Below are 12,935 nucleotides of genomic sequence, written 5' to 3'. Positions count from 1 at the left end.
TACACAGGAGGGTTTTCCCCGCTTCTGACAGACTGCTAGCCTTGCCATGGCAAGGTGAAAAGAGACTAACCTGCAAAAATCTAGTTACTCCAAAATACGACAGCATATAAAAGACACTGCGTTGACACAGACGTTACAGACGTTTGGTGATGAGGACTGCAATACCAACACGTGTCAGCTCACAGGTGAGCTGCGTCGCACGGCACAAACGTTTCACGTACACCCTACATATATTTTTTGCTGCGTCCCAACGGCCACACAAACAGGACATCGAAACATTAGTCACCGGACACGGGACGCTCGTTAACAACCTCACACAACACTCCGGACGAGACACACAGCCTATTACCACGTCATTTAGGAGTCTGCTGTCCTTAGCCTGCGTTGCGGAGGCGGCTAACTAGCAAGTTTGTGCTTTGGAAGAAACAGTGAACTCTGTGGCATGGTTAAGTGCATAGCAGGAACAACGGATAAAGAACTCAACATGCCGCCCTCCCCTCTGACCTCTGCCCAACACTGACACACCCCACCCAACACACACACACACGTGTACACACACACACACACACACACACACACACACACACACAGATGTGCAAACACATACGCATGCACACGCGCAAACACGCACGTATACACACACACGCACACACACAAACACCTTTTTGATGCTGAAAAGCCCCAGAAATAAGAGCAATGTAGACAGGGAGCCCTGGAAACAAACCCCTGTAGCAACGGCGGATTTGATCTTCTCCTTTAGACATGCAAAACGAACGAGGATCCAGGGAAAATGGGAGACCACACTGCCATTTTAACCAGACCTCAGTGCGTCTGGCAGGCTTCAAGCAAATGCCCAGCAGTTTCACTGGTACTGCAGTCCCACTGTCTCAGTTTCCCTTGAATTTGCTGTGCTGGCCTGCGACAGCCCTGCCTCAGAGGACCATGGGAATATTTCTCCACACACTGTGATTGCATACATGTGTACCCATGTATACAACTATATATAATATAACTAAATGACTTGTAAACGTGAGTGACTCCAGCAGACAGACAGTGCAATGGAGAAAACAATGAAGATCCTACATATTTACTCACACACATACATACATGCATATGTACATACATACACATATATAGTCTTGTCTCCACTGGACTGCCTCTCCTGTGGAGTTCGCCACTCACATTTACAAGTTATTTAATCTATCCAATTTTCTCTAACAATTGAATTTTTATCTTTCCTTCCTTCCCCACTGATCGGATCTGTCAGGAAAGACATGACGGGTAGTTGTTCACAGCACTGCATTAACTCATGCTGATGAAACCAGGAGAAAGTCAGGATCCAATCAAATCCAGCCGTGTCCTCTGCTGGTAAGGTCACTGCAACGACAGGCAGTTCTCGCTGTTTTGTGCTGTTGCCTCATGTTTAGAAATCCTCCAATCATATTGATGACATCCACTTTTTTTTACCCAATAACATGTTCCCCGGGTCCCCTTAATCTTTACTAAAGTGCCTAGACTCCCCCCCCTTACACACAAACACCCATACTCACACACATGCACACAAACTTCAGACCACAGTCAACATCAACAACCAAAAAAAAAAAAAAAAAAGAGAGAGAGGAGAGGCCTGCCTCCTGGGTCAGTCCTGATTGGCTGGCAGGGGTTCCACAGAGCTCTGAGAGGCGGGGGCTGTGTGCAATGGCTGAGCCTCTGCTGTGAGCAGAGGTGGGGTCAGGGGGCGGGGTCCTAGGAAGGGGGTTTGCTGTAGCCAAACAGTCCCACCGGGAAGTACTTGACGTGGGTGGGCCACTGAGCGGCCAGCTGGAAGAACTTGACGTCGTTCCACTCCACCCCGTCTATGGATACTGGCACACAGAGGCAGACAGCGCACAAAGGGTTAAAGCAAAGGTACACGACGTCTCACCCTCCTCTTATTCATCCTCCATTTTATGTTTAATTTTTGTTCATCCTTGCAAGACCCTGTCAGGCTGTGTCCTCGACTCATCCTTGCCTCATTACCTGCCTCCATATGCTAGACTCTACACAGAGGTCATCCCTCTAGCTGCAGTATTCAACTCTGGTCTAGGGCTGTGAGGCAATTTATTTCATAGCCGATACATTTTTAAATTAGCTGACTAATCTACAGTTTAATTAACAATCTAATGACAGTTTCCTACCGACCGCTCAGTGGTCTTCATCTTCAATATCACACTCTGTTGTAATGTTAGCACTTTCTCATTAGTGTGCACTGAGACTCATGAATGAACTGGCGTATGTCTCCCAGGAACAGTTTCAACAGCTACCCTCACGCCACCCGCTGTGCAAACATATTCAATAATTACGCATCGTCTCTATGTGACTTTTCAATGACCAGAGTGCAATCAGAGAGATATTAGGGAAATGTATAATAACAGGATTTGGCTAATTAATGAAGCCCACTCTATTCTCCTCACACAGTGGCTGTCCTGAAACTGCCCCTTCTCCCTCCCTCTCTCTTTCCTTCCTCTCTCCTGTCTCTTTCTTCTATTTGCATATACTCTCCCACTTTTTCTCTTGTCTTTCTTCTTCTGCTTTTTCTTCCCCCGTTTCCCTCTCTTCCTCCCTCCCTCCCTCCCTTCCTTCTCTCTCTCTCTCCCTCCTTCTCCACCCCTCCTCTCTCCCCCTCCCTCCCTCCTCCTCTCATCCGCCTCCTCCCTTCTCCCTCTCCCCCTCCTTCCCCCCCCCAGCCGCCGTACCTTTCAGAATGGTTTGCTGTTGCTTGGCAGAGCAGATGAGTCTGCTGATGCCCTCTATGACCTGGCTCTTTGAGTCCACATCCTTCTCCTTCGGCTTCTTCCCCAGGAATATGGTGGCCACTGCAGAGACGGCAAGAGAGGAAGGTCAAATGTGGCACCACACACACACACACACACACACACACACTCGAGGGCACACATACAAATTGTTACAGTTGTGTCATACAGTGTTTATTTGCTTTTGCGTCCAACTGCTCCCTGCACTGAGCCCGCAGACCTCTCTAGCCAGCTGTCCCCTGGATGCAATCAACTGTCTCTGAATAACCACTATAGCGGTTGAACCAGTTTTCTTTTGTGGTTTTTTAGCGACATGAAACTGACCTCTCAGCTCACTCATTGTTCTGTCAGACTATTGTTTTTCGCATAAAATACTGGCAGGGACTCACATTAATCTTCCATCAGTCCATCCTTCACACCAACGTGCACGTATCTGTGAGGGTGTGGTGCTGTAACTGCACCTGTCTCAGGGCCCGCACAGCAAACCCACCTTTCTTGTTCTTCTCCTTGGTGACCACAATCATGGCCATGGTGTTGACCTGGGTCTGGAGGTCGCTGGCGCCCCCTCCTGGCAGCCGGCTGACCTGCAGCGAGCGGAAGGCGCTCTTCAGGGTGTTCTTGCAGCCCGTGTCGCGCCTCTCCCCCTCCCGCCGCTTCTCCGCCAGCGAGGCCAGCCAATAATCCACCTGCAGGCCGATGGTGTCTGCCCCGTGGGGCATGCTAGGACTTCTGCCACGCGAGGGGACAGACAGCGGGACAATTCCGTCAAAAAAAAAAAAAAACAGAAAGACAACATTACATTACATTATTGCCATTTAGCAGATGCTCTTCTCCAGAGCAACTTACATAGGTCACATTTTTTATGTTATCCATTTATACAGCTGGATATTTACTGAGGCAATCGTGGGTTAAGTACCTTGCCCAAGGGCACAGCAGCAGTGCCCCAGCGGTGGATCGAACCAGCAACCTTCTGGTTGCGAGCCCTGTTCCTTAACACTATGCCACACTGCTGCCAGACTAGAACTGTAAGAGTGAAAATGACTGGAAGATATCCTACCCCTGCCCAGCCAGCACGGCACTCATGGAGGGAGAGGAGGGGGGGGTGGCAGCCACGTCCTTCATCAGCCCCCCAGGAGATCCGTGAGAGGGCGGGGACGTGGAGGGGACGGCCAGATTGACAGCCACGCCCTCTTCCGTGTCAACGCCTTTGGAGGGAGGGTAACAGAGCGACCGTTAGTGTGCCTCTAGAGGCTCTTCAAGAAGAAAATCAACCCAAAAGCATCCAGTAGCTCATTTATCTACCAGTCTGGTAAGGCCATCTAAATGGTGTGCATTCAGTACACTGAAGCGGAACGACTGTGTGAGCTGAATTTACACAACATTGCTGACATTTTTGCAGGGAACCGAAAACCATCTTCAAGCTCAGATTAAATATATTTGTTAAATGTTGACATTTTTCCAGAGACTGGAAAAATGTCAACTCTGGCAACTCTGGTGCCCTTTTAGTTTTACGCTACCTTAAACAGTGGCACTGCTGAAGGCACATTTTACGCACACTCACCTGCAGACGAAGGCCCGGGTTCGATAAATCCCACCTTCACCACCTGTGTGACACACAGAGACGTCAGCCTTCCTCACAATAGCTGATGACCACACTGTTCCTCATCGATCCCAGACAAAACGGGAAAGCCGATACACAGACTCCAGCACAATGTTATCTTACAAACAAACCTGCAACATCGCTTCACAATTTTAACTGTGAGGTAAAAAAACCGCCACTCTTCAGAGAAAAGAACAAACAATTCCGAATGGGGTAGATTTGACATCTCTATCGGGAACGTCATTAGAGCTTGTATCAGCTTACAATCTCATTCAGATGTCAGCACTCAGACACAGAGACCCACAGAGGATAACACTGAGCTCTATGCAGGATGACTTACCCCAATAAAAGGAATGAATTTCTGGTAAGAATCTTCATCTTGCCTGCAGAGGAGGAGAGAGAGTGAGAATGCGGACAGGCCTAAAGGCACAACATGGGCGTTATTAAACACACGACTCCAGTGAACACACACATGACTTTAGAGAAAAATGACCAGGCACTGCGTGCTGTTAGAAGGCTTTCCCCTCCCTTTCATTAGTAGTATTTTTTCAGCTGATGCATGTTCAGGCACTTCCTGATCGGTAGGGAGGTGCCGGGCTAACCCGGGTGACTCACGTGCGGTGCTTGCAGGTCAGCATGGCCTCGGCAATGGGCAGCTGGTGGCTCACGGTGGCGCCGCTGATGTACTGGGCGATCCGGCCGGCTACATCCAGGACTTCTGCAAGGGGAAGGAAGGGTTCAGACAGTCAGGAATGTGTGTCCGTGTGTGCAGGTGTACACTCTAAACCCTCCTGAACTCAGTTCAGATACCTCTACCAACAGAAGCATTCCCAAGCCCTTGACACAACGTCAAACCACCATCGACGCCATTTCCCGCTCTTTGCTTTTAAAATTTTTCGGCCTTGTGAAGTGTATCGAAAAGGTCAGTCACTACGATGCTGTCTAGCTGGTCAGCGGCTTATCAGAGTGTATCTGAGAGGTTTTGATGAGCCGTTGGGGGGAGACGGGGGGGGTACCTGTCTGGGGGGGCTCCGTGCGGCTGAACAGGTCCCTCCATGCGCTGTCCAGGAAGGCCGCGCTATAGCGGTTATCCAGGGCACCCAGGTGCTTGGCCACGGGGTGTGAACCTGCATGGGATGGAAGTGTGGTTAGGGAGTGAAGGAGGTGTGGTTTCACTCTGAGGGGGCGTGGTTAGGCTGTGTGGGGCTGAACAGTGAAGAGTTGTGATTGGGCCGGGAGAAGGTGTGGTCAGATCAACGATCTTCAAATATGAACCAGTTTCTTATGAGGAATTTTATTACGCTATTAAAAATGGCTTATATAAATGGACTACACATAAAAATATGAGGCACAGACCCCCATAAAGCACCTGTCCAGCACATTAACGCTGTAATACTATATATTTGCGCGGTTTAATGCAGAGGACAGCCACACTGATTAGTGAAGGGTGATGACTGAGGTGCACAGAAAGTTTAACCGTTTCTCCGGACAGAAAGAGCTGCCACACGCTGCTCAGGATTCTCCTCAAGGACCGCTGGGCCGGCAGGCGGGTTCTGCCGCCTTGTGTTTTCACGGCAGACAGACACTGCTCTATTCTCGCCTGCTCTAGACAGGCAGCTGACTGGCATTCTTTTTAAAAATAGACAGAAAACAGGCTGGAATGTTCTTACGGCCAAACAGAGGCTTGTTCAGCAGTGTTTGACAGCGTACACAAAATGAGAAACTGAGGAAAGAACGTGTCCCCGTGCCGGCCCGCGGTCTCCCCCGGGAGCCGCGCTTAATGCTTACCCAAAGGCACCACCAAGAACCGCATGTGGCCCAGCCAATCGGACGTCTTGTTGGCCAGCTGGGTGACGAAGAACCGCAGGATGGCCCCCAGGTAGCTCTGCCCCCCCACGGCTGCTACTTTCACCGGTCTGGGCATGGAGGAGTTGCAGTTACAGCTGGGGAGGGGAGAGAGGGGGGGAGGAGAGAGGGATAACGGAGGAGAGGTGAGGGTGGTGGGGGGGAGGGGGCGTGAGAGAGAGGAGAGGGAGTGAGAGTCGAGAGGAACGGAGGGAGGAAAGAAGAAGTCGGGTTGGAAAATGAGAAGGAAAAGGATGAGAAAGGGGGAGAGAAGAAGCAGAGAGGAGGTGAAGTGGGGATGAGAAGAACAGGATGGGGGAGAGAGAGAGCAGGTGAGAAAGCATATTCCACAGCACGCCCTACAGAAACGGTCATTCTGGGATGCACCTCTGGGCAGCAGCAGAGGGGAGGTACTCACAACTTCTGGATGCGTGTGAGGACAGCGGAGAGCACAGCCTGGATCTCCGGCCCCGAGCAGGTGCACACCACCGGCTGCTTCTGCTTCTGCAGCAGCTCTGCCACGTACTGTGGGGGACAGACACACAGACACGCTCAGATACACTGCACAGACTCACGGACACGCTCAGATACACTGCACAGACTCACGGACACACTCAGATACACTGCACAGACACACGGAAACGCTCAGATACACTGCACAGACACACGGACACACTCAGATACACTGCACAGACACACGGACACGCTCAGATACACTGCACAGACTCACGGACACACTCAGATACACTGCACAGACTCACGGACACGCTCAGATACACTGCACAGACACACAGACACACTCAGATACACTGCACAGACTCACGGACACGCTCAGATACACTGCACAGACTCACGGACACACTCAGATACACTGCACAAACACACTCAGCTATACAGCAGGGGGACGGACACACGGACACGCTCAGATACACTGCACAGACATCCATCCATCATGCTGAAGGCCACTCCTCAACTCCATCCCATTACTCTCTCCCAGCCCCACCTCCCAACCAGAGGGTTAACACACACAAGCAACTCTACACAGACAGGCTAAAGCAGGAAGCAGAGAGTGAACAAAGGCTGTGAGGACAGCAGCGCCCCCTACCTGCCCCTGCCAGTCAGTGCTGTTGACCAGGATGAGGCTCTCAGGAAGAGCAGAGTCAGCCAGCAGGACCTGGTTCAGCTGGTCATAGACAGCCTTCCTCAGGGCCTGTTCCCATGGAAACACACCAGGTGGAGATCAGATCACAACCCAGCACCGACATAAAGAAACTGCCATGGGCCAGCAATATGTCTGACGTGCTGCATTAAACTGTACAACACTGAGTCCTGAATCAAAGGTGCCCACCGAGACACATCCAACCCCGTCTCTGTCACATGGATATAGACTTACATTTGAAAGGAACATTTCCTGTAGAGTTGGAACCATAACAATGATCTACTGGCATAACGAAACTCAAAGTCATTCTGCATCTGTGGTGCAGACAGTATGTCTGTTCTGGAAATTGATCAGTGCCAGACAACACATATACACACACTCTCTCTCACACTCTTTCTCCCCAACTCTCACACACTGACAGTAGCAAATTAAGAATGACCATGCACAGGGCACACCAGCCTCAGGTGAAACCCAGTGAGTGGTCATGTTCAGATGGGAGAGAGCTGAGAGTGGTCGTGTTCAGATGAGAGGCAGCTGAGAGCGGTTGTGTTCAGGTAAGAGTGAGCTGAGAGCGGTCATATTCAGGTAAGAGGGAGCTGAGAGTGGCCGTGTTCAGGTAAGAGTGGTCGTGTTCAGGTAAGAGCGGTCGTGTTCAGGTAAGAGCGGTCGTGTTCAGATGAGAGGCAGCTGAGAGCGGTCATGTTCAGGTAAGAGCAGTCGTGTTCAGATGAGAGGCAGCTGAGAGCGGTCGTGTTCAGGTAAGAGCAGTCGTGTTCAGATGAGAGGCAGCTGAGAGCGGTCATGTTCAGGTAAGAGCAGTCGTGTTCAGATGAGAGGCAGCTGAGAGCGGTCGTGTTCAGGTAAGAGTGAGCTGAGAGTGGTTGTGTTCAGATGAGAGGCAGCTGAGAGCGGTCGTGTTCAGGTAAGAGGGAGCTGAGAGTGGCCGTGTTCAGGTAAGAGCGGTCGTGTTCAGATGAGAGTGAGCTGAGAGCGGTCGTGTTCAGATGAGAGGCAGCTGAGAGCAGTCGTGTTCAGGTAAGAGTGGTCATGTTCGGGTGAGAGTGATCTGAGAGCGGTTTGGGCGTACAGTCATGCCGGAGTGGTACCTGTGTGGAGTGTCCCAGCTCGGGTGATCTCTCTCCTTCAGAGCTGTTGGCCCTATCACTCAGCGGCTTGGAGAGCTGCCGATCCTTCAGCGGTGTGCCACGCTTCTGCTTGGGGGTGTGGCCACCGTCCAACCTGCCACACACACACACACACACACACAGGCAGATACACACACACACACACACACACACACACACACGCACACACAGGCAGATACACACACACACACACACACACACACACACACACACAGGCAGATACACACACACACACACACACACACACACACACACACACGCACACACACACGCACACACACAGGCAGATACACACACACACAGACACATACAGTTGTTTCTCTCATTCTCTGTACTACAGCACTCTCTACAATACTAAAGCTTTACTGCAGTATATGTAGTATACAGGCGCAAACAAGTGAAGAATTGCACGTGTGTGTGTGTGTGGGCGCGTGCGTGTGTGCATGCGTGCGTGTATGTGTGTGTGTGTGCGTGCATGTGTGACTGTGTGTGTGTGTGTGTGTGGGGATGTGTGCATTTGTGTGTATGTGTGTGTGGGGATGTGTGTATTTGTGTGTGTGTGTGTGTGTGTGTGTGTGTGTGTGTGTGTGTGTGTGGGGATGTGTGTATTTGTGTGTATGTGTGTGTGGGGATGTGTGTATTTGTGTGTGTGGGGATGTGTGTGTGTGTGTGTGTGTATGTGTGTGTGGGGATGTGTGTGTGTGTGCGCGCGGGAGAGCAGACCTGGGTGAGGGCTGTGTCTGGCTCTCACTCTTGCCGCTCTTCAAGGGGGTTCTGGGCTTCTCTGGCACCAAGACAGTGATGCAGGGCCCAACGTCCCCAAAGAGATCCTGCTCATTCAGCTCCTGCACAGGCCACAGAACGGGGGGGGCAGAGAGAGGGAGAGAGATGGGGGGAGGGAGAGAGGGAGAGAGGGAGAGAGAGAGGGGAGGGAGAGAGACAGAGAGAGGAAGAGGCACAGGGAAAGAGACAAGGAGTGGGAGGGAGGGAGGGAGAGAGCAAAAGAGAGGGAGGGAGACCAAGAGAGGCAGAGACAGAGAAAGAGACAGAGAGCTGGGCGTCAGCGTGGCAGTGTGCCTTACAATGTCAGATCTCTGTCAGAGTTTGTCAGACCACTTCATTAAAGTCTTCATCTCATCCGCCATCAGTCCGGTTTGCAAACACTGCCATGATTTATGAATGCGTCTCCTCCGCTGCCAGCCGGAGCTCAGCTGCTGCTGCGTTTCCTGGGACGACCCGAAGAGAACGCACTCCAGCACACTCAGAGTACCTCACAGCGGGAGGAAACAGCGTCAGTGCGCAGGGCTGGGGGTGTCTGCGGGTCCTACCAGAGTGTCCGTCTCAGACAGGGCGTCATCCAGGGTGCGACTGCGGGACGGCTTCATCCTGTCTGACGGGGGCTGCTCTCCCTGCTGGACGCAGAGGGAAGGACAGTCACTATGACACTTCTGTTGTTCCCTGAGAACTCATTCCTCTACCTTCTCTCCCTCCGTTCCTCCCTCTCTCTCGCTCTGTCTTTCTCTCTCCCTTTCTCCCCCCCCCCCTTTCACACACACTTACGGGACTGAAAGTGTCTCGGCCCAGACTGCCTTTGCTGTTGAGGCTGCCGATCTCAGTCTGGGAGCTGGACTGGGACATACCCTCAAAGAAAGGCCTGGGGAAACACACACACACACACACACACACACACACAGAAACAAGGACACATGAACAAAAGCACACAAAACACACACTCACAGGAAGACACAATAAACACACAGACACAGGAAAACACAATAACCACACACACAAACGAATATGCACACAAATACACAAAAGACCACACACACCGAAAGAGAAGAGAAAACATTAGACGACAGCCTAATCACCGCAGAAGGGCACCAAACACAACAAACATGAAAATGGTGAGTGGATTTTCTGAGGGTTCAATGCGGCATTGCTTTTGATCTGGTCTACGCAGTTTAGCTGTACCTGAAGCATATATGTTGCACTTTCTCATTTTCACCAGTAGGGGGTGCATCACACTAAAGAGTCTGCCCCCTTTTCTGCTTTTTGATTTATTTGTGTGTATATACCTTGATTTGGGTTTAGGGGTGTGTGTCTGTGTGTGTGTGTGTGTGTGTGTGTGTGCACGCACGTGTGCATGGCTGTGCCCATACCTGTGTGCGAGCCTGTACCTTAACTTGGGTTTGGGTTTGGGTGTGTGTGCGTGATTGTGCACACACATGCATACTTTAGCTTGGGTTTGGGCGAGTGTGTGTGAGTGTATGTGTATGTAATATATTATACACACACACACACACACACGTGTGTGTGCTCGTACCTCAGCTTGGGTTTGGGGGTGCTGAGGATGCTGTCGGTCTCCTCCATCTCTGGGCCACTGTCACTGGGGTTGTACATCTCCAGGCTGTCGTACAGCTCGTCCAGGTCCTCCTCCACCTCCTGAATCTGCTCCCGGGACACGTGTTCCAGCCCGAAGCCCACCTGCAGGACAGGGCAGGGTCAGGCCACACACACACACAGATCAACACATACCACACACAGGTCAACGCTTGCCACATAAACACACTGCACACACAAATCAACACACACTGCACACAAACCACACATAGTTATCAACACATACCAGCACACACCTCACACACAGGTCAAAACATTCCACACACACCATGCACAGGCCAACACATAGCACACAGACACATCAACACAAATCAACACACACACTGATGCATACATCAACACACCCCAAACACACAAGTTACCACAGACCTTAACACACAAGAACACACCTCAAAACGCACATCTACACATGGGCAGATGCAAGCGGAAATAACACCCACAACGAGGGCACTGACAAGAACACACATTCACCACTGAGACAGCATTTCTGAGAGGCGAACAGAAAGGCATAGACAGGGAGAGGAAGGGGGGAGAGAGGAAGAGAGAAGGACAGGAAAAAGAAAGGAAATAAAGGAGAAGAGAAAGACACGGCCGAGGGGAAGTGGCTTACCTCATCAGTAACCTTGAACCTCTTCAGCAAGGCCACAAACTTCTGCTTGATATTCGGTTGCTAGGTAACAGAGGAGGAAAAACACAACCCAGTTTCACTTCAAGCCTAGCCTTTTCCTGTTTGGTGCACAACATCAACACACATTCATTAAGAAGGCACAAGCATGCATACACACATGCATACACGAAACATGTGCGTGCATGCATAAGCACATGAACAGACACAAACCCACGCATGCACGCACGCAGTCATATATTTGCACAGGCATGCACACCTGCAGATACACGCGCAAAAAAAAGACGTGCTCACAACAAACACACTCAGACTACAGGAAGCAGCTTGCAATGGTGGCAAAGAGTCTGGGCTTGTGACCAGGAGGGGGCAGGGAAGTCCTACGGTGGAAAAGTGAGTATCTGTTACAGTCCAGAGCTAAACATGCCTCTATGCAGTCCTAAAAATTTGCTACAAAACAAACAGAAACGCATCGTGGGCCTGTGGAAGGACTCAGCAATGTAGACAGGACTGAGTCAGGTGAGAGCTGCTCAGTGAAGGCATCCGTAAAATGTCCCATGCGCTGATAGCCAGCATATTCCTCTCTCTCAATTTGTTTCTGATTTTTCACTGCAGTGAATAAGCTTGCTGGAGCTCCATGCCATAAAAAAACCCCTCTCCTCCAGAATAAAGGTATTCTACTGGTGACTGCTTTGCCAATGCTGAAATCCATTGTGTTTTTGCCCTACTATCTGCTGGTCTCACAATATTACCATTCTTAAATTAAATTACCAAAAAAAGATTTCAAAAGGGCCTGTGCAGAATTTATTCAAGGAATATCAGGTTGCGTAAACAGGGAATCAAAATGCTATAAAGGTTATAATGTAATAAAGCAGTCCTGGACAATAACGCCTGCTGAGTACACAAATAACAGCGGTAATCTTCAGCGTAATAATATTACTAATTTCAGCATACGGACAAGAGCCTGTGGTCTTCAGTATATAATAATATTAGTAATATTTCAGGAAACAGACTGGAGCCTGTGGTCTTCAGTATATAATAATATTAGTAATATTTCAGCATACGGACAGGGGTCTGTGGAGTTTGGTATATAATAATATTAGTAATATTTCAGCATATGAACAGGAGGCTGCAGAGTCAGGGAGTCAGGCCTCAGGGCCTGCTGTGATACCAGGCCCTCTGGACCTCCTCCAGGAGACAGTCATTAATAACGCTCTCAGACAGGAGCTCACTGTCACCCAGAAACACTGCCAACACCCTGCCCCCGTCACCCCGTAATTTACTCACATACTCTGCCTGCGTGTGTGCGTGTGAATGTGCGAGTGCGTGAGTGCGTGAGTGCGTGAGTGCGTGAGTGCGTGAGTGAGTGTGT

General features: G+C 50.5%; 1 protein-coding gene across 3 annotated transcripts in view; it reads right to left on the bottom strand.

Annotated features, from left to right (window-relative positions):
- Nucleotides 1-1,612: 1,612 nt before the first annotated feature.
- Nucleotides 1,613-12,935, bottom strand: part of LOC118790808 (phosphofurin acidic cluster sorting protein 1-like) — a 29,887-nt gene continuing 18,564 nt past the window's right edge. For 2 of the 3 annotated variants that reach the window (XM_036547873.1, XM_036547874.1), the window contains 17 exons: nt 11,552-11,611; nt 10,865-11,025; nt 10,102-10,195; nt 9,870-9,953; nt 9,265-9,386; nt 8,503-8,635; nt 7,343-7,447; nt 6,656-6,762; nt 6,181-6,335; nt 5,409-5,519; nt 5,008-5,110; nt 4,733-4,775; nt 4,354-4,396; nt 3,850-3,997; nt 3,283-3,521; nt 2,736-2,855; nt 1,613-1,865 (listed from right to left, as the gene is read on the bottom strand). In XM_036547873.1, the coding sequence (XP_036403766.1) occupies nt 1,747-1,865; nt 2,736-2,855; nt 3,283-3,521; nt 3,850-3,997; nt 4,354-4,396; nt 4,733-4,775; nt 5,008-5,110; nt 5,409-5,519; nt 6,181-6,335; nt 6,656-6,762; nt 7,343-7,447; nt 8,503-8,635; nt 9,265-9,386; nt 9,870-9,953; nt 10,102-10,195; nt 10,865-11,025; nt 11,552-11,611 (1,947 nt within the window). In that variant the 3' untranslated portion in view covers nt 1,613-1,746. The remainder of the gene's footprint in view (nt 1,866-2,735; nt 2,856-3,282; nt 3,522-3,849; nt 3,998-4,353; nt 4,397-4,732; nt 4,776-5,007; nt 5,111-5,408; nt 5,520-6,180; nt 6,336-6,655; nt 6,763-7,342; nt 7,448-8,502; nt 8,636-9,264; nt 9,387-9,869; nt 9,954-10,101; nt 10,196-10,864; nt 11,026-11,551; nt 11,612-12,935) is intronic. The other variant, XM_036547875.1, reaches the window with a different exon arrangement.

This window comes from Megalops cyprinoides, chromosome 16 (assembly GCF_013368585.1).
Source record: "Megalops cyprinoides isolate fMegCyp1 chromosome 16, fMegCyp1.pri, whole genome shotgun sequence".
NCBI lineage: Eukaryota > Metazoa > Chordata > Actinopteri > Elopiformes > Megalopidae > Megalops > Megalops cyprinoides.
This window is presented reverse-complemented; position numbering and strand designations above follow the sequence as displayed.